General features: G+C 44.4%; 1 protein-coding gene across 1 annotated transcript in view; it reads right to left on the reverse strand.

The window, feature by feature from the left end:
- The window catches only part of FN1 (fibronectin 1), a 49,944-nt gene that overhangs the window by 20,049 nt on the left and 2,867 nt on the right, over positions 1 to 27,028 (reverse strand). The window contains exons 4-23 of the mRNA XM_010133014.1: positions 26,540 to 26,698; positions 24,962 to 25,162; positions 24,295 to 24,474; positions 22,664 to 22,840; positions 21,596 to 21,748; positions 19,579 to 19,707; positions 17,820 to 17,963; positions 15,378 to 15,499; positions 13,997 to 14,174; positions 13,711 to 13,887; positions 12,010 to 12,138; positions 11,805 to 11,894; positions 11,103 to 11,297; positions 9,715 to 9,987; positions 6,361 to 6,627; positions 4,726 to 4,820; positions 4,265 to 4,433; positions 3,871 to 3,957; positions 2,919 to 3,110; positions 390 to 662 (exon numbers count right to left, since the gene is read on the reverse strand). Of these exons, the coding sequence (XP_010131316.1) occupies positions 390 to 662; positions 2,919 to 3,110; positions 3,871 to 3,957; positions 4,265 to 4,433; positions 4,726 to 4,820; positions 6,361 to 6,627; positions 9,715 to 9,987; positions 11,103 to 11,297; positions 11,805 to 11,894; positions 12,010 to 12,138; positions 13,711 to 13,887; positions 13,997 to 14,174; positions 15,378 to 15,499; positions 17,820 to 17,963; positions 19,579 to 19,707; positions 21,596 to 21,748; positions 22,664 to 22,840; positions 24,295 to 24,474; positions 24,962 to 25,162; positions 26,540 to 26,698 (3,390 nt within the window). The remainder of the gene's footprint in view (positions 1 to 389; positions 663 to 2,918; positions 3,111 to 3,870; positions 3,958 to 4,264; positions 4,434 to 4,725; positions 4,821 to 6,360; positions 6,628 to 9,714; positions 9,988 to 11,102; positions 11,298 to 11,804; positions 11,895 to 12,009; positions 12,139 to 13,710; positions 13,888 to 13,996; positions 14,175 to 15,377; positions 15,500 to 17,819; positions 17,964 to 19,578; positions 19,708 to 21,595; positions 21,749 to 22,663; positions 22,841 to 24,294; positions 24,475 to 24,961; positions 25,163 to 26,539; positions 26,699 to 27,028) is intronic.

Here is a 27,028-nt window from a genome sequence, read left to right on the forward strand (position 1 = left end):
GTTGGAAGCTCAAATAGCTATCAAGGCTGGAGGGTGTCTGCTGAGCTGCTCTGCCCTTTGGCACTCTGATTTTGAGGAAACGCGGTTTAGAAGTCTGGGGAATATACTGCTCACGTGTCAGGTTCTCGATTCCAACTGGATCCCGGAAATCTGAATAGCAGAAGGCAAGCCTACAGCCACTCACTGTATTGAAATGTCTCAACTTAGAAAACAGAGCAGCGCATCTCCATCCCCAGCTGCCATTTAGAAAAAACACCGAGCTGGGTCTGTTCAGCTTCCCCTCAGTGAGCAGCTCGATTCCTCTTTGGACAAAGCCCCGACATCCCGACAGCCAGCGACAGCATGAAACACCGTCCATTCCACAAAACACAGAAATTTTCAAAATTCACCCGTTTGCTGTGTCAGAGTGGTAGGGGCGCTCTCTCCGCCATTAATGAGTGTGATTACACTGATGTCGTAATCAATGCCCGGCTCCAAGCCTGTGACTGTGTAGTATCCTACTGAGGAGTCCACAAAATCTTCAAAAATAGGGACACTTTCTCCTGCCGCAACTACTGTGATGCGGTAACCAATAATGGTGGAAGCATTTAACGGGGTCCACCTCAGGCCGATGCTTGAGTCAGTTATGTCAACAAAGCTTAGGTCAGTGAGCTGGGGCACCTCTAATGAGTTAAAGAGCGGATGGGAAAGGCAAAGACATAGAGAGGCAAAAGAAAGACAAGGGAGAGAAAAGCAGTGTTCATCACTATCAACATTGACGGAACCCGAGAAGCAATTGCGGTGATATGCAGAATTTCTCTGGGGGTTTAGGGGAAAAGGAGGTTTTCTGGTGGTTTGGTTTTTGGCTTTTTTCATTGTTTTCTTTTGGGGTTTTTTCCTCTTTATATTGTACCCTGCAGTTCAGTCTCCAGCTGCCCCTGCAGACAGAACCTGAAACCCCAATCACCTGAAGACAGTGCACTTCCACCTCAGACACACAATTTTCAAAAACACCTACAAGGGGCACTTAACTGGCAACAAATTTACTTCAAGCAATGATGAGCCACAAAGACTCATCACTTTCCGATGAAAACAGAAAAAACATACCCAAATTTTGTCACAGGTAGAGAACAAAGGAAAGTCTATTAAGATATAAATAAAACAACTACTCTGAAAGAATAGTTGATTAACCTTCTAGAATTGTGTTGTTCAAATAGTAAGTCTAAATTTTACCATTGGGATCACAAAAATATCAACCCATTTGAAGGGACTAAATCAGACTACAGCCTCAGTTGTTGAGAACCATCTCAAAGCTTCAGGCAGATCATCCACTATCCAAACAGCACAGGACTTGGGGAAAAAAAGTCTCAAATCCCTGTGGCGGCTTGAGGATCCAGCCCAGAATTCCTCAAGTTTTACTTACCACTAACTGCTGCAATATATGTGCTAAAAACAGATGATATGGAACAGTGAGAAATGAAATGCTTTCTTGGAAAGATGGCAAATGGTTAAAAATGACCTTTAAAGATAAGAATTCTGTAAGAGTGACAACATCCCCCTGTTCCGAGGTTATGCCCAGCACATGACGTTGCCAAGAGGCTGATTTGATTTGTTGGCTGAATTGTTCAAAATCTCAGAACCGAGTCACTGACCTTCTGGATATTACCTAGATTTCTGTATGCCCAACAGCTGGGACTGTTCCCTATCAATAGCGTTCGTATTAGCAAAGCTGGTCTCTTCCTGCATGTTAAGACCGACAGAACTGGGCAGGGGGTGGGGAATGTCAGATGCACCTTTAATGAACAATGAACCCTCAGTTGCTCAAGTCAATAGTCTGGCATCGATTTAAGTTCCAAGGTTTGGCTGTGTAACTTTAGCAGGGCAATCCTGAAATCAGTGGGATCTGGTGGATGCTCCTCCTCCCTCTGGATCAGACACCAGTGGGCAAGCCAAAGGTGCAGGATTCAGCATCCATTCTGTTGGACCATTACAAGTTAGCTTGAAAATGAATTATGGAACAGTAATATGGCAAAAGCTTTGGCTTTAATAATAGCGGTTATGTTCCATTTTAATGTCCTTCTGGGAAAAGACTTATTTTACAGAAGAGATGCAAAGAAGTTGCCAGTTTTCTGTAAAATCATTATTTATCCACACGGAGTGCATGTACCATACCACCTGTAAAGAATGGTAAAAGCCAGAGACGTACATTCTTAGCCTTCTCCTACCAGGACATGGTAAAGGCCTAAAGCTATTACTGCTTTAATTATGCAGTATCACAGCATTAGTTCACCCCCAGGGAACATACAGCACTTCAGTGAAGCACGGAAATCTTAAAGCAGTGTTATAAAAGCAAGCACACACAGCAGCTGGCATCATTTCAGGGCTGAGCAGAAACAAAAACAGACAAAGCCCTCACAAAGGAAAATGAAACGGAACTATTTAGGGACATGCATACTAATTTTGCTGCTGTGGTTACAAAGGTAGTTTCTGCGGTCCTCACAGCATGGAATGCGGGGTGGCACACACCATTTTGCGTCCCAGAAGCTCTACAGTAATGGACCTTTCAATCTTGGCTCTCCTATCCATTGTGCTGAAGTGATCTTCTGCCACTACCACTGCCAAAATTCCTCCTGTGCTTGCTTCCCACTCTCTTCACCTACTTCCCGTTCCTACCAGCTGTGCTCCAGATGCTGGGGCGCTGCAGGGCCAAGTTAAATCTCCGTTGCTCTCCAGCTCAGTGTACTGGTATAACAGATTCACCTCTACCGCCATCACTGCTCATGCAGGCTGCCCGAGCAGAGTAGTACACAGCTATAAAGACTGCTCTGGCACACGGCTGTTCTGTTTCCAAGTCCAAGCCCTCTGCCATCAGAATTCTGTAATGTATAGCTCTCAGGCTTAGCAATTTGACTTTGAGTAGCTGCTCATCCTTTCATTACCTTGTGTGATGGTTTCAGAGATGGGCATACTCTCCTGGTCGTCCTTGACTGAGTAAACACTGACGTTGTACTCCACACCAGGGTTTAGGTTTTCAAAGGTGCAGGTGGTCTGATCCGCACCTACGACTTCCTCCAGGGTAGAGCCCTGCTGCCCATTGGTAGGAGCAGTGGTCACTCGGTACCCACTGATGCCTGAAATACAGATATACCAGTATGCAGTGATCTCCTGCTGTATGGATTACATCAGGCCTCAGTATAGACAACTGAAGCAAACACATCACTTTTTTCAAGTGATTTTGCCACCCTCAGCCCAGCAAGCAAGAGGTTCCTTTGTCAAGCACCCCGAAATGAGCTTCCCAGGAGGCAGCCGTGCCACTCACAGCATAATTCCAATTCCCTTTGAGACATTACCAAACTGAAAATCTCATGACATGTCAAGAAAAGATGGATCTACTGCCTGAGAGTGGGCGTTTCAAAAGCTTTCAATCCTTGTTTTACAGAGGTCAGTTGTACAGCTCCCATCAGCTATTGTGGTACAAGAGTTCATCTCAAACACTTTCAGAAATCCCACGAATACAAACTCATTCTTCACTGCCAGAAATCTTTTTGGTTCAATTCTGCTTTCCTTCCCTTGGACTTTTTTTGAAACAGCTGGGGCTATTTGAAGAAATCCTCTGAATCCCTAAACCTGATGAAATATTCAAAACATATTCATGCTCCAAAATAGCATTTGACATGGAATGTAAATCAGGAAAAGTCCTATGACAACCTATACTTAGCTCCTTGAATCACATCCTTGAATATATCTAGAACTATATATATTTTCCCTTAAATTACTCAACAGCAAGCTTCCCATCAAAGTCTCCTTAATGAACTGCAAGGCACCACAGAACAAATGTGAGCATTCTGGCACAAGAGGAGGTTTGAGCATAGCACCTGTTCACATAGTTACCTGGAGTTGTGCTTCTGTCCCAGGAGACTACCAGGATCCCAGTATCAGGATTGGGCTCCAGGCGCAGGTTGGTTGGTGGAGACAATGCTGCAAGCATTCAGACAAATTGTCATTTATGGCACTGAGAACCACGCTAGCTCCCCTCAGCATCCCTCCTCCCCATGTTATACCCTCACCCTTCGCAATTAGCTAAGGAAATAATCTCCTGAAGTCATGCCCCTGCATCACATGAGCAAGTGCTACTGTCACCTCTGCATCAAAAAGCAAAACACCTTCCAGACCATAACAGGAGAAAGAGACTAGAACTGACTCCCAGCACACAGCCATTCATCTGGGGAGCAGAGGGGATGAGAGCAGAAGGAGGAATAATTGTGGAAAAGCAAACGTGTCGTACGTGTAGTCACTCTTCTGACAATGGGAGTCTCTCTCTCCTGGCCGTCTGTCAGGACTGTGAGGGTGTAGGTGTACTCCACTCCAGGGGTCAGACCAGAGATCACGATGCTGCCAGAGTCAGAGATAACCTCCCGGGGAGCCTCTCCGCCTTGGCTTGGACGCACACCCAGCTGCAGAGAAGCAGTAAAGTTTGCTTTTTAGTCTCAAATACTCCCAAGCCCAGATAACCATCAGCATCCTGACTTCACATCTAACATGAGGATCATGGGTCTGTATGCTTCACACCAACCATTAATCCTATTAACTTGCGGTTTAGGTGTCCCACTAATGAACCTGATTTGAAGTCCAGAGGATTTTTGTGCCACTATCTTCACTGCAGTCCTCAGCAAACAGCTTTAAGCTGCCCTCTCTATGACAATGAAGCAAGAGGAAAAAGAAACACAGGATTTCAGTTTCTCCTACCTTGAAACCAATCCGTGGGGCAGGTGTCCAGGTGATGACAATAGAAGTCTCAGTCACTTCTGTGTTAAAAGGAGGAACAGAGCCAACAGGCTGATCTGTGAAGTGAATTGACAGTGTTGAATTCTCACTGCTGTGATGGCGCCAAAGAGAAAACCTGACCTACAGCAGTCCAAATAGCGACAGGTATGTAGTAAGTGGTTCTGAAAATCCAGTGATTTGGGAGGGATCTGACAGATGACTTCTGTCTGCTGCTGGGCTTGATAGACACAGTAAGCATAGTCAGTGCTTTATTTTGTTCCCGAGGAAAAAAAAAATATTGAACCAGGACTCATGAGTCCTCTCTACATCCAGCTCTGACAATGTGGGGAATATTGTTTTTGGCATGATATCTAAAGTGTTTCTCAAAACCCAGCTTTTTTCCCTTCACCCACCATCTGCCATTCACTCAGCAGAACACTGCATCCTTGTCTGTAATCCAGCTGTCCCAGCTAGGACAATCTCTTCCCTCACCAACATCTTCAGCTCTTTTTAAGTGAGCAGAGTGAAACAGAGCTCAAAGTCGATCTGAGGAATCTGTGGTCTCATTGATATCTGTCAGGAGCATCACGCAGAAGCCCAACCCTTTGTGTACTCCAGAATCCATTTAAATAACTCCACTTCACTGAGTTTAATCTGAACCGACCTCATTATTAATGAGGAGGCTTGGTTTATTAATCTACTGTCTTAAACTGGGCTGGTTTCATTCAGATAAGCCAGAATTTGAAGGCGATATTCATCTGAGATATCTATTCATATCCTAATTGTGAAATATCTATAGATAAGGCTGTCTGTCAGCAAAAAGCACCGTGCCAATGCCAACAGTGCTACTCTGATTAAAAGTTTGAACCTTTATTGAAATTTCATATTGTCCTAAAAGAAACCACATTCTCTTTTGAGAAAAGGATGTGGTTCTGGGCTTGGATGGCTTTGAATTTTGTTAGTTTATATGACTGCTTCATCATCATTTAAACAGTGAATCTATTTGTTCTTTCTAGAAGTATGTGTGGGTTTTTACAGAACTCCCTTTCCTCCCAAAGTTTGCTTAATGTTTCTTCCAAGCCAACAGCACAAGTACAGATGACTGAAATGTAATAAAAAAAAAGGAGAATAAAACTCAGCATTTGTGTCAGTTTCTGTAACTGAGTTGAGCTGCCTTAGATGGTATGGTTGGGCTTGAAAAATGACTGCCTTCAGCTTCATGCAAAGGACAGACTAATTATTCCTTGCCCATTTAAGGGAGCTGTTTGCTTTTCTTCTTTGGTTTTGGTATGACAAATTAACTGGCACGGTCAAGTAAAATTAAATTTGTTATTCAGTTAAACAAAAACTGAGGTACCAGTAGGAAGTTCTCCCTTTTGGTCTTCATCACCAAAAAGCTGAAATATCTATTACTGAGAGCTTTTTCATGCAAATAACTCTCTTTTTTCTGCCAAGTAGTTCAAAAAGAAGAACACGGAGTATTTCCCAAGCAGTTCTGCTGGAATGCTACTTCAAAAGGCATCTTCTGTAAACCAGTTCACAATAGCCACTTTCAGCACAAGTTCTGAAGAACGGTCAGGGCGTCAGGGAAGAGGACAATGTGCCTGTTATACTTACAGGTTGTGAAGACTCCAGTCTCTCTGGCACTTTGTAAGTCATCTTTAACTGCCACAAGGTACACAGTGTACTCGGTGCCAGGCTGCAGGTTCCTGAGAAGGTACTTGGAGGCAGACGGTCCCACATTGTAGGTCCTTGGCTGACCTCCTCTTGTGGGACCTGCACTCAGCCGGTACCCTGTGATCACAGCACGGGGCCGTGTCCACAACACCAGCACCGAATGCTCCGTGGTATTGAGAAATCTCAGGTTGGTCGGGGCATCAAGCTCTGGGGAAGAAAAAGCATAACATGACTCAGTTTTCCAGCTGAGTCCTACTTCCAAAGTATGTCCATTACCACGCAAAAACTATGGCCAGACAATTTGGCAGCTGAGCCTGTATTTCTCAGAGTGCGAGTGCAGCAGCAGGGAACAGCAAAGGTGGGGACCGTGAGAGAGCTGGAAATAGAAGTGCAATAACTATTTCCATGCCTCAGTGCCACCTGAGTAATATGCTGGGCCAGGCAGACCCATGTGTTCTGGGCTGCGCTGATTTGGGTCACTGCCACTGCCACAACATGGGGAAGTCAATAGTTTCTCATGAATGCTGAGCATTTTTTAAAAATCAGCTCAGTTTAAACTTGTCGGCATACACAAGGGAACCGAACTTTAGCTCCTTTTCATTAAAGGATCTAATCTTTTAAATCTTTGCCCAGTCCTACTCCCTGCCCTCTCAAAATCCCTTCCCAAAACAAAACACCCCCACTTTGTCATTCTAATATAAAAATAAGTCACAGTCAGCGACTTTCTGCAGAAAACCAGTTCCTAGATTAAAAATAATCACACCATGGAACTGACTACATGATGATTCTAAGCACACTCATCTCTCCCATGGGACTCCTGCAACAGCTCTTTTTACCACTGCCCCTGGGAAGCTGCCGAGACTGACAACCCAGAAAACTACATAAACAAGAGGCTGAAGCAAGGCAGCCTCTTCAGCACTCCGCTGGAGCCCAGTGAATGGCAGAGGTGTTACCACCTTTGGCTGAGACAAGATGAGGCTCGAGAGGAAAAGACACCTGAGCTACTTGCCCCTACAGCAGGCAGGGTAGCACTGGCTGCAGAAGAGTTTATAGCATCTACATAAGAAATCTCTCCACCTTGATTAGGTCCCAATTGTATGCTGAAATTAAGAGCAATGAGGAGAGGTTCCACCAATGCTCCCTCCCCCTCCAAAACAACATTTTTGTGATAAAAATTAATGTTTTCATCGTTCTCCCAGTGATTCAGTGGGAAGCAAGTTTTGTCTTTTTCTCCCCAATTGTTTGCTCCCTTTTTGAGGGGGGAGGAAAAAGGAAGTGAGGACTTTGTTCTTCCACCACCTCCAAAGATGGAGGAGATAGTTTAAAAGACAAAGGATGAGTGTGATCCTCCTTGCACCCATCTCCAGTCCGCTTTATTCCTTCTTGATACTTAGATCTGTGCTAAGTCTCATCTGATCTTCCTCTGATTTATAGCCTACAGTCAGTTCCTTTCTGCACGATTTAATTTGCCAGGTCTATTAGGCTTTTATCACTTCCTCTCCCCATACTAAAGGAAAAAGGGGAAGATTAAAAAGCCACACACACACTCAGAGTTTATTTGTGGACTGCTTTTTAACGAGAGGCCAAAGAGAGAGAAACATTTACACCGTGGGAAGAGACCTCTGCTGCAGGGTTTTCCTTGGGAACTCTGAACGATTTCTGTTTCCCAGGACTTTCGATTACAGGATGCAATTTATGTGAATACTTTCTGAAATGTGGTTTAGGGAAAGCAGTTAAGCAGATGATCATAGCCTATGGAAAATGATTCCAGACATTTGTAACGAGCCCTCTGCTGCCTGAATCAAATGTCTATGTTGCAGTGTAGACCTCTGTGTGTGGATTTTCAGCGGAGCTCTACACCTAGCCAAGGCTCCTGAAAATAGCCACCAAAAATTACAGATCTAACTAGGAACTGAACCCTTCTTGTTCTAAATGCTTCCAACAGAGTTCAGACTCTTAAGTCCCATCCTTGCTCTTGAAAGGCTCGCTTGGAAGATGAGGGAGGGCACTCACACCATCTGCGTTACCCTCAGATCAGGTACCTACATCAAAAGGACAAATATAAGGATCCCATTCTTCCTTCATATGCAGGGAGATGGTAGGAGAGACAGACACTATTCATGGCTCCTAACTTTAGGAGTAGTAACTAGTACTTCTCAAACAGCATGGCTGTATTCCAGATTATCCCATTTCCTTTCCTTCCCTCTCATCTTTGTGAGACTTGGGCTGGATTCTCAGAAGTTGTTCTCAGTTAAAAGTGTCAGAACAGCAGCAAGCGTGCACAGCTGAATTTTGGTCCTTCAAACAATATGACCCAGTCAAAGAACACCACAAACACCGAGTCACCTTCTATTACCCAATAACAGAATCTGTTCAAATGAACCACGTTCTGATCTGCTTCTCTGGGGTAAAAAATGGAGACAACCCCCAGACCCTGTGCTAAACTCCTCTTCCTCTATCTGAAAGCCTACATCTTGCGAAGCCACTGCTCCTCTCTACTCTGTGCCTCTGCAAAACAAAAAGCAATGCCTGTCAGACTGTGTACTTGCTTGTCCTCCTGCCTCACACTGGTGATGTGCTGCACTGCCACCAGATCATTAGCAATTGGTTTCTAAGAGAGCCTGCACAACCCTTCCTGAAGAGATATATGCTTCCCATGGCAACTGTCAACAGTCTACAGAGGTTCCCCAGGTCTCACTGGGATGACAGCAAAGTTTCTGGGGTGGTGAGGCAGCCTGTGGAAAGGCAGGCCTGACCTGGCAAAGCTGAAATGCAGTCCTTTTAATGCCAAGACCTGTCCTTACATGTGCAGGCAGAACTCCTGACAGTGGAGCCAAATAGGTATGTAGCTGTCAGAAAGGAGAGAGGGATTTTGAGAGCAATCTCAGCAAGGCTCCCAAGACATGCTGAAATCTGCCCTAAGGTATCCTCAAAAAAAAAAAACCAAACCCCAAAAAACCACCAATAAACCACAGGCTGTGATCTGTGCTGTAAAAGAACTGCAGGGCTCATCAATTCTCAGCCAGTAATAAAAAAGTTGAATTCCAGCCATACAAAATTGTTTTAAAGTGCCATGAGAGTTAAACTCCCATTGGAAAGCCCCGGAGGAGGATAAATCTGCTGAAGAGATTGTTGTTTGACTGAATGAATTCCCAGCCCTGTCATCCTAGTTATGGGATACCTCCTGGGCTCTAACTGTTGCACTTTATGCACTCTGTTCATACATTTCTCTAAGCGACAGAGAAATACGCCCTTCAAATGGCTGAAAAAAAAGCACAAAGGAAAGACACTTACTGGTGGTTTGCTGTCCAGTCAAAGGTTTGCTCTCCCTGCCCTGGCTCACAGCAAAGATCTTAAAGAGATAGGTTGTTCCTGGGAGCAGATCAACAACTTCAGCAAAAGAGCTCCTGGTGACAGGCAGTCTCTGGCCATGCTGGCCAGGGCGATTGACGGGGATCACTTCCACTCGATAGCCAGACACTTGGCTCTGCGGTGGGGTCCACATGATGGTGATCTTGATATCGGAAACCTCCACAAACTGCAGATCTTTGGGTGAAGGAACTTCATCTGAAAATGGAGCAACAGAATGGTGTTAGAGGGAGTCCTGAGCAACTGGCGAGAGAAGCCAAAGGAAAAAAAAAGTTAATTTTCATCAAACAATGGCCAGCTCAAGAGTATTTATCAAATTAAAAACGTCATGGTAACGTCACTGTAAACATGTATACACACATTCTTAGACAATATTCAAGCAGACTATGACTCAAAATGTCACTAAATAATTCCAAGTATTTTATGCCTTCAGTCAAAGCAGGTATCTTGCTGTCACACAGAAAGAACTGAAAGACCAAATGTAATATGCTACAGAACTTCAAGCACATGCAGAACCAAAAGCCTGGGCAGGGGTGAAACACAACATACTCCAAGAGCTGGAAAGAGGAACCTTCTTTTAAAATTAAAAGGGAGGGTTTTCAAAACCCGTGGCATTTTTTGAATATCTATCATTAAAATCCATCTTTTATAATTAAACAAGTACAGGGGCTGATCTGGCCTTACTGTAGTCAAAGGCAAAATCCAGTTCCCGCTGTGTTGGTCCACAATACTGCACCCTGGAATTCCTACGTTCAAATCAAGTTTCTTCAGATTAGGACCGATACTGCCCTAAGGTTAACCAATGCACATTTTTAGAAGATACAGATGCCAAACCACAAAATCATTGAGCTGAGTTCGTTCCTGGTAAATTCCCATTTGCAAACACGTGCTTGCAACTTGCAGGACCATCAAATTCCACTGCCACCACATCAGATCCCAATTCTTTCACTATCCTTTCTTTTGGTTTGGCTATTCAGCCCAATCGGATACTCAAAGAACGTTAAAACCAGTAGATTTTTAAATTGTGGGCGCCTCATGTTCAGATCGTTTAGTGTTATTTTGGCACATCAGTCAATGCTGAGCAATCTCCCACCCCCACTGACTGCAATGAAAAACAATGGTTAGGACTGAAAGGGAGAAGCCAGGTCAATGATTTGGAGGTGTGTTGTGGCATCCGAGTACATAACCTTAAAAATCTGCAGGCCAAGTACTTAGACAAGTGATTTACCAGGCTCTTAAAAGGATCTCTTAGCAGAAGCCCCTTAAAGACAACCTAGGGCACCGGCTGATGGCCAGAACACACTGACCATTACCTGTGCGTGGGACGCCTGTGGTTTCCTGCTGGATGAAGACAGGAGTACTCTCCTGATTTTCTTCCACTGCGTAGATGCTGATATTGTACTGAACACCCGGCATCAAATCACTGAGCGTGACGGAGGTTGCAGTGTCAGGCAGGTTGAGCTCTGTGCTGCTGCCCTCCACGGAGGGTGTGTAGATAATTCTGTAACCTAAATCAAGAGAAGTATATACAGTACTCAGCCACCACCAGCACGGCAGCACAAGGAATGCTAGAAATTACAGCTAAACTGATCCGCCCACTGAAGTTTCGTAACAATAGTCCTGACCTGCAGCAGGACCTGTGGCCTGCCTGTGCTACATCCCAGCTACAGATCACACAGCCATAACGCCTTACGAAGCATAATCTGACCTGGATTAGAATATTTCTGACGTGGATTTGGGTCTACCCAGTCCTCAGGCTTGTTACAGCGTAGTCTGGGTGATAGATACAATGAGACGGTCACAGGGCTTGTTTTTATTTAACACAAACCCAGGAGGAATTGTTCACAGTGACACCCAGCAAATGCTGAACTGGCCACATGATTTCCAGCTGGTCTCTCAGGCCGGGCAGAATTACACTCCAGTCCGCTGTCCCAGAATGATGCTTCATTTTCTTTCTTACCTACATCTCAGATGCTACTGACAGTGCAAAATAGGTGCACTCCAATCGGACAAACCTGTGATTGGAGCCTGTGGTCTGCTCCAGCTAATGACAATGGAGGTGTCATCTACACTTTCCACCGTGTGGTCTGGAGGCGCATCAGGTGCTGTTTAAGGAAATAAACAGAGGAGAACAGCAAGCGTGAGGATGAGAGGTAACAAATTTATTGAGCAAACAATAAAAACAGCTTTCAAAGTGCAGCAATAACCACTCGCGCATACCTGTAGTCTGTGAAGTAGACAGGATCAGATTCTGCTCTCCTTCTTCAGAGATCTGATAGACATTAACAATATACTTGCGACCAGGAAGCAAGTCAGGGATATTGACAGAAGTGGCTGTGCTTGGAAGATCTAAGGAAGGCAGGAAAGAAAAAATTGCCTTAGCCATTCTATCCTCTTGCTTTCTCTCCAAATGAAATAATTGGGCTGAATCACAGCCTTCCTGCAATAAAATAGCGATTGTTCTGCACTGTGTCTTTAGTCCACATCAGAAAAGTTGTGTGGAGAGCTGGGCCTGGTCTCCACGCTCAGGAAGTGGATAACACCAAGGACTGCAAGGCGTGAGGTGCAAGATGGCAGGGCAACTTGAGCAGCTGCCCCCTGCGTGCTGCTGGTGTTCAGCCATCTCAGCTAACCGAGTGCTCATTTCATGCCCTGACTGTCATATTTTCAATGCCGAAATACATGGAAAGATTTTCACATACACAGGTTATGTGGAGAGACTGACTCATGAGCAGAGAAGAATGACATTATGAAGGCTGATGAACTCCTCTCCCCCCTCCCTTTCCCCAGATGTCCACCTACATGCCAGATGTAGGAAATTCCCCATGAAGCTGCTCCTTACTGGCTAGACTGAAGGGAAACTGGAAATTGCCTTTCAGTTTGCCTCTGTCTGCAGACAGATGAGCTAGGAGCTGCTTCACAACACAGCTCAGCTGTCTGGGCAGCCAGAGTGCAGACAAGAAAGGTGGTGACAGTGCTGGCAGTCCCAGAGTATGCCACTTCTGCTCATGAGTCCCAGCCTGTGAGTTCAGGGAAGCAACAGTCCAGGGAGAATTATGAGGTCAGAGGATTACTGTTCTTTTTCTCATGTTATTCCTCTATCGCCCTCATGACCAAATAGCTGTTATAACCTCAAATCCTTGTGAGACATTGCTATGACCATTGTTAAGACAGGAAATAAGGAAAAAGAAGTTAAGATGAAGCTACCTGTGGTGACACATGCTCTACAGCAGATGCTCAAAAAGTGAATTCAATTCCTAGGTCTGAGTCCTGGTGCCTTTAACCAGCTTCCTTTCCTGGCTTAGCTAAGCTGTCCCATCATCAAAGGTGAGTAAGATCTAGCCCAAATAAAACAACTGACAGAGCAGACTGGGACAAACATTAATGATCTGACCAGTAGCCAAGACAGGGCATTTGGGAAAGATTTCCCTCTGTCCATTCTGATGGAAGAACAAAGGTATAGCAGCACTTTGAAAAACAGATTTGGTTCTCTTCTCATCTGCACTGCTGCTCATTTCAGGATGCTTGGAAACCAGTAAATTTGTACGATTCAAAAGGAAAAAAAGAAAGACTGGACAAATTCATGGAGCTGAAAAGAATAAAAATATCTACCCGCCCTGCCTCAAAGCATTTTCCTCTGCAGGATCCTGGCACAGTATGCTGGGAGTGGCGGTGTTGCTATATACCTGCCTCATTCTCACACTCTGCCTTGGACATGAACTTGTAGCCATTGATCAAGAAAAGACAATGAACTAACTGGGCTTTTAATCTGAGCTAGTCCTGCCACTCTCATATCCTGACTTAATCCTACTGAAGGACAGTGAGATCCTCACTACTGTCACTCGCTGTGCTGACTGTCACAGAAAACAGTGACGTGCTGTTAGCAATGCTTTGGTTTAGTAGACTCAAATACTGCCTCACCAAGATACTGTGGCTCATCGCCCTCCTCGCTCAGCTCATACTCGACACGGAATCCAGAAACTGTGTCAGAAGCAGAAACCCAGGAGACAACAAAGCTGTTGGATGTGATTTCAGTGACTGACTCTGAAGTAGCAACCACAGGAGGAAGAAGAGTTGTCTCTCCTGAAACAGTGTTGCCTGCAAGAGAGGAGAAAGATTTGACAAACAATCGTTACTTTTGAGTTAAGTGGGATGCACTAAACAAAGATTTAGGCGGAAGAGATGGATGCTCCACTGCTCGGCTTACTTGTCACTGCTGTGGTGCTGGTTGTGGTGAAGTCAAAGCGGGTGACTTCTTTGTGGCCATACTGCTGAACACTGATGAGCTGTCCTTCATATATCACACCAGGCTTCAGGCCTGAGATGGTGTAGGAGTTCTGGTAGCCAGGGACGGTGGCTTCCTTCCACTGCCTTCCCGAGTTTTTCTGCAAGAGCAAAGGCACTCAGACAGTGAGACACTCCCATGTCTGCAAGCAGGGGTACCTAGGGGTACCTGCCACATGGTTACCAAGCACTGTGGTATTCAAACACAGGTATGCCTTGAATGGCTAATGCACAGATGGAATCAAGACAAAGGAGAAGAGACAAGTATGCCAGGAAGCAGGGCTAATGCCATTCTGGGTGATTAAGTTTCACTGGGGTAAATGGAGAAGCAATCTAGCTTTGAACTTTCCCCTTCTAAAGGGAGCATTATCTGTAACAGATAAACAAACTCATTCCTTTATTGAAAACTCAGTAAGGCATGAAGGAATGGCTGGAAAACTCCTATTTGAAGGCTGTTCACAGTAACACTCTAAGCCATCGTCTGAAAACAATATACAGAAAAGTTCTTCCCTTCTACCCTGTGTTTGAACTCTACGGGCAGCTCTAACATAATGCTCTGTCCTCTGAGGTTTGTACTCCAGTCTTTAAAGTCCATTTCATTCAGGCCTTCATCCAAGATACGCTGAAGTCAGTAAAAAGACTCAGTGCCTTTAAATGGCTTTGGATTAGGGCCTTTATTGTTCTCTTAATAATAGGCACCATCAAGGTTCTAGTGTTCTTAGTCATTAGGTGGTCTTTTGTGAAGCTGTACTCAGGGGAACTGTAGCACAACTCACTGGTTAAACCGTATCATTCCTCAAATATGAATGATCCAACAGGCAGTGGTTAACCAACTTTGGTTTAGATGTCATAGAAGATGGGAGATGACTGTTTAATCCTACACTAGCTGTTGATGTCTTCATTTACTACGCATTTTCACCTCCTCATTAATAGGGTAAAATCTATCCCAGTTTTCTCTGGATCTGCACATGGTACTAAAGCAATGTTTCTTAGGATGAAGAAGTTTCCACAAGGACTTATTACTTAAAGAGAGGAAGGATCTAAACTTGTCTGCTTACTGTGCTAGTGCTCTAGTTAGCAAGATCCTTCATGAGCGCAGTGACCAGTAAAGTTTGGCAGGAAAACACCAAATGTTTGTACAGCACCGGTTGACTTTGATCCTCAGAGTAACAGTTGACCTCGACTGGACAAGGACACTGAATTAGCAACTAAAGTTTGCCAAAATTTTGTCACTTCTTTCACCCACCAGAAAAAGCCAAATGAAGTGTTTTTGATGAATGAATAATGATGAATGTGGCACTCACCGGTCTCCAGCGCAAGATGTACTTGGTAATGTGAGATCGTTCAGGAGCGTTCCACTGGATGGGGTGGGAGTTTGGCTGATTTGCACTCTCTGTTATGATCACCTGAACAGGCCCAGCTGACCCTGAAAAAGCAAGTTGCCATTTTTAACATAGTGCAGATGCTTTTTTTCTGCCTTCATTGTGGAGTCATCAAAAAGCAAGAAAGTTATATGGCTCACACACTGTTTCTTTACCTGGGAGATAAGTTATATTATCTTTCTATCTAATGGTTCATCGCTACTTAGAAAACTCATGCATTAGAATATATTCTGTGGGGGAGTTAACATGAGGATTAATGTCCTGTGAGTTATCAATGACACAGAAAACCAGAGTGGTCTGGTACAGAAAAAGTCTGCAAAGCAAAGTCACACTGTTGAAAGAGAGGATGCTCCTCCTCAACTAACTGCTTCTATCAGTTAATACCTTCTACAGTGGGAGCATGGAAACACATGAGAAATGTCTGCCAATTCCAGGTCTAATCTTGTGGCAAGGTGAGGGTAAATTCCTGATCTGACACTGAACACACCCTGCAAAGAGCCACTTGTCTTTTACTATATTTTTTAACCAGTTGAATTGAACCACTGAATTGTCATGAAAATGTGAAGCCCTATGCAGGTAGTGAGACCAATCAGGCCCATAAACTCATGAAAATACAAGTTCAGCAGCACTCTAATGCTGAAGACTACTGACTGCAATTAGGTAGATCAGGCTCAGGCATATTTTCTCCAGAAAGCTCTCCAGTAGAGAAGGAAAGATTTTATGATCCCATGGTTCTCTTTTCAGTCCCGCCCAGCCATGCTGGGGAGGTCTCTCTGAACACTCAGCAGCACTGTCCTCATGTTAGCTCTCAGAAAACCCCAGCAAAGAGCACACTGGAAACTGCAGGGAAGTGTCTTGTTTTAGCCATTAAATACTTTCACTCCTCTCCCCCTTGTGACATTTCTAATTATAATTTATTTGGACAAACTGCTTATATATACCTGCTCCATATTTAATAGGACTTCCAGGCAAACAGACCTGTGCCCACAAGCAGAAAATTTCAAAGCTCATCTAACCCCAAACCTACATTCAGAAACATTAGATCTGGTTTATTTACACATTTTCTGTCACCCTTGTGCCTAAAGCAGCCGGAAGACCCGGTCTCCGGTCTGGAGGCATGCATATTTCACATAGCTCAGGTTGATGTTTGTTTAAGCAGTCAGACAGGAGTCGATGAAGCTCAGTAAGCCCCAGTAAGAAATTCCAGGAAAAAAAAGTCCAAAGAAGGCCTGATTCCTATACCTTGCTCTCCTTAGTCTGCTGCCCCAAAGATAGGCAACTCCATAGTTCTACATGCCCAGTGTCCTTTTGCCTTGTCTCTGGCTCACTTACTGGATGGCCATGGATAGAAATGCAGTCAGCTCCCGCCAGCGCTGCTAGGTACAGGTCACGTTCAACAGGGTGCTGTCGCACCCACACTATACGATGTGTGTCAACCAAGTCACAGAGAATAAGTATTCACCTTATTTATGTGAAGCATGTTGTTGCAACAGACTTCAAAGGGGCTAGTCCCCTTCTGCAGCAGGGCACCTCTATTAAAACCCTCTTTTGAATGAGCCTCACATTCCCTTTCTTACCTTGCAGGACACTTGGGGGTAAATACATTGCTGCTAGCGAGCAGACAGACTCTTCCTAACCTATCTTCATACAAAAGCAGAGTCACCTCAGCACTGAAACTGCTACATCCAATCCTTAAGCAGTTCCTCCACATTTATGCTCAGGATGGGTTGGGAAACCAATGTCATGAGCACAATCTTCTCCTCCCAATAGCAAAGCCACAACATAGCCTTAATATTTCATCTTATTCAGATTAGGACAGGAGCAGTTGCAGCCTTAAACAGGAAAGTAGACAGGTTCCCCTTATCACATTCTGTTCAGGGAACTGAAACAGAACAAGCCAACAAACAGGCATTGCCTGTCCCTATAAAGATTTCCAGGAACTGACTGAGCAAACAGAAGTTCAAATGCTTAATTTCTTAAAGGGCACCAAACAGGAAAAATGTTTCACTCTGTGGTGGATTTTGCTTCTCCAGTGAGTGGAAGAGGAAAGACTACACATGTAAGAGTTGTAAGCATCAGAAACTGAGGGTTGCAGGAGAGATATTGCTAAATACCAAGAGGCATTGCAAACGCAAGCTGTGTGTGAACACATAGTCATTCTCTAAACTAAGCCTGGCCTTACGAATAGCTGTTAACAGCCTGCCCCTCTCTTTATAATCATGGTACTTGTTTGTCTGCCAAGGGAGGCAGGGAAATGGTTCTGTTTCAAAAGGAAACCAAAAGAAATGATGTACAGGAACAGGTGAGAGGTGGAAAGATTGCTTTCCTTATGCAGAGGAGTTAGTTATGTGTCGGGTTTCTTACCAGGATAGGTCTGCAGAGGCTGGCAATGCCATTCTCCGATACCACGACCATAGCAATAGCACTGGTATCTGACACCATGGACGTACTTCTCCCATGAATCTCCGATTTGGTAGAAGGTACGGGTTTCTGAATCCTGGCACTGATCTAAAGGGACGAAAGAGACAGTTAACCACTGCACGTTACTGAAAGTACAGTCAAAAATCTATGCTGAACACAGAACAGTAAGTCACATGAGACTTTACACAAAGAAATGTTAACACCAAAGTTTATTGGCAAATATAGTTACATGAAGTAGCAACAGAAACTGAATCTCAAATCAAGGTTCTTGATACCTCACCACATGTGTTAAGTGAGATACTAGAGGGCTAATTCAGCTGTGATGCATTTCTGAAGATACTGTTAAGTACAGGCTGTCCACCTGGCAAGCTTCCCAGGTAAGTCAATGGACTGTTCCTTCAAGAAAGGATTTATTTTGAACTATCTGTTGCGGAGCCCAGTTCTCCAGTCAACTGATTTCATCAAAAGCTAAACCAAGCTGCTCTCAAGGAAATCAATGGCAGAAGTTCTACTGGCTTCAGCAAAGTTCAGTTATACTTTGTAAGTCCAAAATGACCTTTTCATTTTCAGCAGTCTTTCCAGACTTACCATTGTATAAACCAAAGGAGAACAGATCAAATCCTGAAATCAGCTCAGCTAGTGTAAACACAACAGGGTACTAGCACTTCAGTACGCTTTCTAGTGTGACCTTTGTCTGTTTCTGGCTCAATGGAAATTTTCAGTAAGAACTAGCATTATGCTTGCTTGGGAAAACAGGAGCCTTGTTGAGAGAGTGCCAACAAAATTAAACTGATTGCACCTTTACAAACAGCCAAAATTGTCCCCCCTCTCCTTCTTTCAAAGTAGGAATTTTTAGGAGCTTTACAGTCCAAGTTCCTCCAGTAAACCTGTACAGATATCACTGTAAATAAAGCAGAAATTAACCACCAGTACTTTCTAATAGATTTTCTTGGCAATAGTTTGAAGTTCTCTTGGATTTAGTAATTGCAAACCAAACAGCCAGGTCTTATCTTCCAATCAAGGTTCACTAGGGAAGGGGGGGAGGCAGAAGAGATGAAATCTCCTCATTCCTGCAGAGAACCGTGATGGTTTTAGCTAACCTCCGGAGTGCTATTAACACATGTTCTCATCCTAAGCTTTCTCTCTTCGCCAGAACAAAGGGCAGCCAAAAGAAATACCAATTTAGTCCAAGGTAAGTTAATATATGCTGGTGCTCCTTTCTCAGTTCAATGAGGAGACCTAAGAAGATTTTAGGATAGAGAATGGAAAGAAAACTGATCCTAGCATCAGTACCTAGCTGCATATTGTTTTATCAGCATTCAGTCCAAGAGCCTGGCCTGCTAGGCCAACAACTCAAATACCCAAATTCAGCCAAATCACCCCAGCCTGGGGCTAACATGCCCCATTACCACAACCTTTTCCAGTTTAAGAGGTATGTTGCCACAATGCATCATCACTGACTTCACTATCACTTCACCTGATAACCCAAGCTTACATTCTTAAAACTAAGAATGCCCTTTCACTTACCCTCCAGCAAATCCAGTATTACTTCTACTTTTGCAGTTGTGCAATTCAGGGCAGAAGGTGGGCAGAAGGTGGGCAAAAGCTGGGCACAAATTCACACACCAGTTTCACTATACCATAACCAGTTTCTACAGAGCCACAGAGCGCATCTGGCAAGCAGGAAGAGGTGGTGGCTTACCAACTGGATCGCATTTCCATCTCCCCCGACCCTGGCCAAAGCACGTGCAGTTCAGCATGTGCCCCTCATCATGACGCTTGTGGAAGGTCTGGTTCACATCATAGGTGATACCATCCACGATGCACTGGTCTGTTTGAGAAAGAGCAGAAACAGTTTGTCAGCAACAGCTCTAAGCACTAAGACAAAATCATTCTGCTTGGCACATCGCTCCCTCCTCTCAACCAGAGGGTGACTGTGACGAGCTTCATTCAAGCAAAGGGGAGCCCTTGCAGTATCTGTGATCAGAGATTAGTAGTGCATGCATACCACTGCTCCCCAGTTCTTTCATCAGCAGTGTGCAAACAAGCAGCACTCACAGAAAAGGGGTCTGTGTAGGACACAGTCCAGAGCACTGTATGTTACTCAAGCTACAGAACTGCCTGGCTGATCCTTTTGACAGATGCCATTTGTGAACAGAAAACTGAAGCAGCACACTAAGTCTCCCACCACCTCCTCTGTGGAAGGTCTAGACAGAAACACGTCAGAGAGTACTGCCTGAAATCCTCAGAATCACACAAGGAGAAAAGGGCTCCTTCAAATAGATAAAGACACCACAAAGCAATACAAACATCCTCAGGATGTTATTCTGCTGGGTATCTCTGCCACACTTTGTAGTAACCTGAAGACAGGAGCAGATCTGTTAACGCATCCAAGATGCTACTAGTGCCTACTAATCTTCTACTCCCTCAAAACACAGCAACCAGATCCCGATCCCATGCTGAAGTACAACAGTAGTATCAGTCCACTAGGCGAATAGCCATGTGCGCATCTGTCACCCAGCCCAGAATTCCTAATGCCAGTCTAATGACAGCAAGGAGCAGAGAGACAAAACGAACACAAAAATGCTCCCCAGAAGCAGGCTGTTTTGTTAACTGCGACCCAAGAGACCCGAGTTTTGTTCTGGAGTACATCACAGATCATCTGTCCTTGGGGAAGTGACTCAGTTAATCCTAGGCTTTCATTCCCCATCATACTTTCCAACACCACAGGCTTGGCGTCAGGATAAATCAAGCAGCGCTCAGACCCTCCTATGGGTGCTAAGGACCTTCTCTGGCTGCTCTAACAGCTCTTCTAGGATAACCTTTGCCTTTTGAAAAAGCAAAGTATCTCGACCTCTCTCCAGAAAGACCACTCTAATTCCAGAATGAAACTGCAGAGAACTAGCTGTGTATGTGGAAAAAGGAGTTTCACAGATCAGAACATTTCAGCAGTGCATTTCCCACTGTTCAGAGGGAAACATATTTAAAAAAAAAAACCTCTCCTAGAGTGAGTGAGGCTTTCCTTATAAATTATATCTCATTTCAGCAGTGGTGTTAAGAGCCCTTTCTTGGATGCCTAACAGCAACCCCCCCTGCCTTTTCCAGACATGAAGCCAGTGCTGTGAGCTAGCTGTAGGATGATCAAATGTCTGTGCTTTTAAGTCTTCTTTTTCTTTTTGGTATTGCTTAAGCACTTATCCACTTGGACCACTCATATAAATAAGTAAATAAAGAATAATCTCAATGCTGTCCTGCCAAGTTTTCATATAGATTGGCCAGCAAAAGGCTAATCCAGCAGAGAGGAATTGGAAGTTTTATTGCAGAACAATAAAAGAGGACAGTTCTGCAGTCAAACTGCAGACTAGTCTGGGATTTTGTCTGTTCTTGAGGGGGGAGGTGCCTCTGCTGAGCTCTCTGTAAAGTCACAGTGGTGCTGAAACCTAAACATACAGAAAAGGAGACAGGGATATCTACTGATCAAGCTCATCGAGGTTTGTCTGCTTGTTAACCTGCAAACGCTGAAACACTACTTTTGCAGCATGTAAACAAGACAGGGATTCACGTAGCCTCTCTGATTCCCTTTCTGCTCCAAAGAAAAGCTTGGTTACACACAGTTCTTGAGTCTCGGCTCAAATTCACAGCGATGGGTCAGAAAAACAATTTCTCCCACCCCTCCAAAACTTAAACTAAAGCAGTGACATCAGCATGAAAGTCAGTACCTCTGAGCTGGGAATAGGCAATGCAAGTCCATTCTCCACGGCCGTTTCCTACACAAGTACATCTCATCATGTGGCCCATATCATGTTGCTTATCCCACTGGTCCCCAACACGGTACATGACACCATCGTTGGTTGTGCAGATTTCTTCATGGGCTGGTTGAGAAGAAAGCAAGAGGATACTTCATGTGGCCAAAATCTTGAGGGGTTAGAGCATTTGCAATGCTTCTTCATACTTCTTAGTGGTTTCTGCATCTTAACAACAAAGCTTTAGGCACCCACTCAATTTCAAATGGCATTTTTGCTGGGTGATGACATTCTCAAAGTGCAGGTCCCTTGTTGGGGCTCAGTCATTGTAATTTCCATTTGAAAGCTACTAGGAATAGCTCCTGTACAATGGCCAAGGGGTGAGAACCAGTTTTGGTTACACACAAGCCCTCATACAAACATCACCATTTGAAGACCCGCATGCTCCACATATTGTTTAAAGACTCAGATGCTGCACTGCCACCAGTCACCAAAGGCCTTTCATTTAAGGAGTCACATTTCCTCCCACGTCCCCTCCTGCCAACACAGAGACGGGCACAGACTGTAGGAGTGGTGTGCTCCAGTATTGATTTTGACACTACTGCTAGTTTCAGGGTAACACACCGATATTACAAGTACAGATTTACTCCTAAACACAGATCGGGCAAGAGGAAGTAATGAGCAATGAGGGAGAGGCTTTGGTAGATGCAAGATAAAAACCTCATTTGCTACAAAGCACTACAGTCCAATGCTCTGCAATGGATATACACCAGTTTGCACCAGTTGAGAAGCGTACCTATCGCTGGCTTGTAGCCAAGAAGTAATGGAAATTGCCTTCTCTTGTGTTGTCTAAATCTCTGCTATAGGTGACCAGTAAGAAAAAAAAGACAAAACAGAACTTCAAAAATGCCTTAAAGCATTTTGGGCTGGGATGCAGCTCACTGAGGTCATCAATAAATGATCAACGACAGACAGCTCTTTACTTTCCAGCTCAAAGAGCCACTTAGAGGCATTCCATAACCCCTTTACGGTTCTCAGCCTTACCAGCCATAGGGCAGAACCCAAATTTCTGGTCAGCGTCATAGTTCTCAGTGGTTCCACACCACTTCATGTTGTCTCTCCGTCCCTCAGAGGTACAGTCAGTGTAGTTACGATTGTTGTAGAGGAAGGGGAAGTGGCACAGAGCACCATTGGAATTGCCACCACGTGTCTGGACCAAAACTGTACAAAAGTGAACAGAAAACAGATGCAAATGAAGGCTGCAGTCTCCCTTAGCATGAGAAAGCTTGGAAAACAAACCACTAGCACTACTTTTTCCCCACGTACCCTGTATGTTATCCATGGCTCTTTTTTTTGGCTTTAATTAATTCAGATCTGGAAACACAAGGCTTGCACAAGGTCAATTCATTTCAAACACTGCTTTGGAAGGAGCTGCGGAGCCAGCCATGGGAATTCCTGGGGAACTGGTAAAACCAAAGCTTACTGTGCTTGGGAAGTAGCTTTGCCAAAGCCCAGGGAACTGCATACACTCACGGTGCTCAGCACACCTATGTCAGCTCTCTGAAGCTACTACCCCGTTGTGCCCTTCGGCTTAAAGGAAAACCTTACCCCTCAGAAAAGGGTTACAATTCAGTTGCGTATGACAGCATGAGTCAAAACCTCTCTGCAGGCTGGGAGCTTCATGTTTTCCAAGTGGCGGTGGAAAGAGGGATGTAATCTACCTGAACTCCGCACCTCTTGAGCAACTCTGCTTTACAAATAACGAGGAACAAGGAGACACTTGCTTAAGTTTTCCTGTGTTGGTATTCTTCATTCCCCACAGTGTATTACAAGAAGTCTCACCAAAACAAGAATGTGTGTATGGACAGGGACAGTGGTCTTGTTTGTTTGGTTTGGGTTGTTTTTTGCTTTTTTAGAAGAAAGTTTATGGTATGTGCTGTAAAGAAAGGCTCCACTTCTATCAGAAACAAACAACCGAAGGAGAACAGAGTAAAAAAAATAAATTGAATATTTTCATGTGGATCTGTGAAAAACACTCTCCGAGGTCAGATTCCAGAGAAGCTGCCTGGATACTGCTCCATGGATGTCTGATGGGCTTTCCAGGAAGCACAACCACACAGGTAGACCTTTGCTGCAAAGGGAACACTGACCATCCACAGACAAGAGGGAATGCAGCCACATTAGTCATGTGCCAGCTCTTGATCAGTAATCACAAATCACATTAAAATTACTGCTATATATGGCATCCTGGCTAGATAGTCAGGACAGAGGGAGTGACAGAGGACTGCACAAACTGTACTCCATGGAGAGCCTCCTCTTTGCAGCCTAATATGGGCATTGCTTTAGCAACTCAGCCAAGCAAAGGCAAAGTCTAAGTCTCCTTTGGGCCAAAGCTCTGTCCTGATGAGGTACCCTGTCCTCAAGTCAGCTCAGAGGAGAGAGAAGAGGACTCTGAGGGTTTGCCTGTATGACCCTAAGCACCCTCCAAAGTTGCCAAGATCCCAAGAGTGCCTTGCCCGCACTTCACTCACAGGACTGCCTTGCTGTTGAGGCACACCTACAGATCCTCCAGACTACTGTAATTGTTCAGGCAGCCTGTCCTTATGTTCTCTGTTTCCTCCTCCATCTGTACGCAAGGGTCAAGTGTACGTGAAGATTCTCAGAGAACAACTTACCATTCTGGTCAGTACAGAAGGAGTATCTCCTGTCCTGCTCAAAGTTGGAAGTGGTACTGCACCAAAGGTGTCCATCTGTGCGGCCTTCAGTGGTGCAGGAATAGAAAGTCCTCCCATCGTAGGTGAAAGGCAGAACACAAGCTTCTCCATCAGAATTGCCACCATATGTTTGGGTCACAGCTTTAAAACAAGCAAATCACAGAATTAGACTCTGGCTTAACGCAAGCCCCATATCTTAGGGCTCTAAAACAGCAATAGCCCCTCTGGGCTATGTCACTGGCTACGCAAACCCACACTGATAGCCACGGACGTGGGCCAATGCACACCAACAGACAACTTAGCTCTGCAGTTGTGTCATTCTTATACATACTTTTCCAAGCATATATTTTTGCAGCTTGTTTTGAACGGAGTTCAAAGGGCTGCTCCCCAAGGGCTTTGTTTTCCCTAGGCTTTGTTGTCCCTCAGCAGTAAATGTTTCCCTCACTGGGAAATGTTTTTGCCCTATGGAACCAGGCTTCAGTAACCAAACCAACTATTTCTTCACCACTTGCACCTTCCTCCAGGAAGTCTTCCTCAGAGGACATCTCTGATACTCACACAAAAGGACTCTACTTCGAAATTAAACCACAGGGCAGTCCCAAAATCTCCTAGGTAAACAAACTCCTACCTATTTCCCGGCAGCTGACTCCATTGCCCAGGCAGGTACAAAGCATTTGCTGGCTGCCCTGTGTCTTGAGCCACTGCATACCCACAGAGTACACCACTCCGTTGTCAGTTATGCACTGGCCGTACGGCTGAGGCTGGGGCTGCTGAGGCTGGGGCTGGTACAACGCAGTCTGCACATTTGTGAAACTAGGAGAGCCAGACCCTGCAAAAGAACCCGAGAGGGAAGCCAGACGTCACATGCAAAGCTAGAGAACAGAATGCTTCAATTAAATGCTGAGATAATAAAACCTTAGGCACTCCATCGGATCAAAGGCACAACTCTTATTTATTTTAATTATCCCACTTAGCAAACTGCAAAAATCAAAAGAACGACTCCCACTTCTGCTAATGATGGCTTCTGGTTTCCACCACTGTTGAGTGGCTTTAGAAAGGATTAGGAGACTCAACTGCCTTTCACAGAAATTGTTTAGAAACCTTTTTTTCTGGGGAAAAAATTTAGTTGAAGGAAATGAAGAAGAGAAAAATCAAGATCAGTGTCAAGAGCACAAATGATTACCAAGGAAGTAGGGAGATAAGGCAAAAAGGACTCATTTTGGATTTTTGTTGAAAAAGAAAAATAAGCCACAAATGTATGCATTTACCCTGGAATTTTTGAACTTTGAATCAAAGTTTCTGGCCCACTACCATTTGGAATAATACTGAGAGACAAAGAGGCTTGTCGTCTACATTATGGAAATTTTTGCCAATGATTCCCAAAGGAATGTCCACAAATTCAGCTCCGCCGAAACAGGGGAATTAATAATGGCAACAAAGTACAATAGCTTTACCCTTGAAGCTTTGTGCAATTTGAAGTTTAGACCTTCAGGGAGTTTGAAGTTAACCTACTGGTACCGAACAGTTAAAGGTCATTTACCAAGAGAAATTTAGTGTAGATGCTGCAGAAAACCACAGAAGTTTTACACTTCACTCACCAATAGGAAACCTAGATCCTTAAAATAGCAGAAAAAATGTAGGAGCTGAAGACTTCAACAAGCTTTGGGCAAAAAATACATGCTACCTATAAACTAGGTAATATTTCATACCAAAATTGCAAACTATCTAATGCACATGTATTAAACAGCATTGTACACATTCCTTGACATTTCTGGGTTTCACAGCCCAGCCATTAGCAGATGCATTTATCTTGTCAAAGAAACCAGGTGGTCTCAGCAGAGTTTAAATTAAGGGCATTTCAAGAAAGTTACCCTGAGGCAAACACATAAAGTTCAAATATTAACCAAGCCAAAGCTAGCAGATAGCTCCTGGATGGATGGTCCTAGGTGTGATTTACTGCACGCTGCGATTGTCTAGGCAATCACATCTGTATGTGCAAGCCCCACTCGTGCAATTAATCTTATCTACGCATGCACAAACGTGGAGCATCTCTTGCACTCTGACCCTCTTGGCTGCTGCTCTTCCCCTGACAAGACTCTTAGGTACCTAACTTCGGATGGCACAATTCAACTCCAAGTCCCAAGCATCAGAAATATGCCACTCCTAGTCCCTTCCCTGACCGCACAGGCTACAATGCCCCACTTACCGGTGCTTGTTGTATGCAGGGCTGTGTGTCTCTCACACTTCCATTCACCTCTGCCGTTACCAGTACAGACACACTGCAGCAAGTTTCCACGGTTATCCTTCTTGCTCCAGGTGTCTCCAATTCTGTAGGAAGTCTTGGTGTCATGGTCATTGCACCTATCTGCGTAAGGAACACGGCTGTTAGCCACCTCTGCACCGGATGGCTTCACTGCGCAATGTATAGTCACAAACCACCAACACAAACAAACGAGCTGAGTGTTCAAAGCTTTTACTGAGGGATCACCTCATTTTCTGCAGACCACACCATAGGCTGAGAGCATCTGAAAATGCTGATGCTTTAGTTTAAGAGAAAAATTCCATTTACTTCCAGAACAGCAATTCTGCTTTGTAGCCATTATCAAAATTAGCATCATAACATCCCCAGTGTGAATATGGTAGCTACCTTCAAAATCAATGTGAAAAAGCACATTCTGGACTAAAAACATTCCTG

The sequence above is a fragment of the Buceros rhinoceros genome, unplaced genomic scaffold, assembly GCF_000710305.1.
Source record: "Buceros rhinoceros silvestris isolate BGI_N320 unplaced genomic scaffold, ASM71030v1 scaffold23303, whole genome shotgun sequence".
Taxonomy (NCBI): Eukaryota; Metazoa; Chordata; class Aves; order Bucerotiformes; family Bucerotidae; genus Buceros; species Buceros rhinoceros.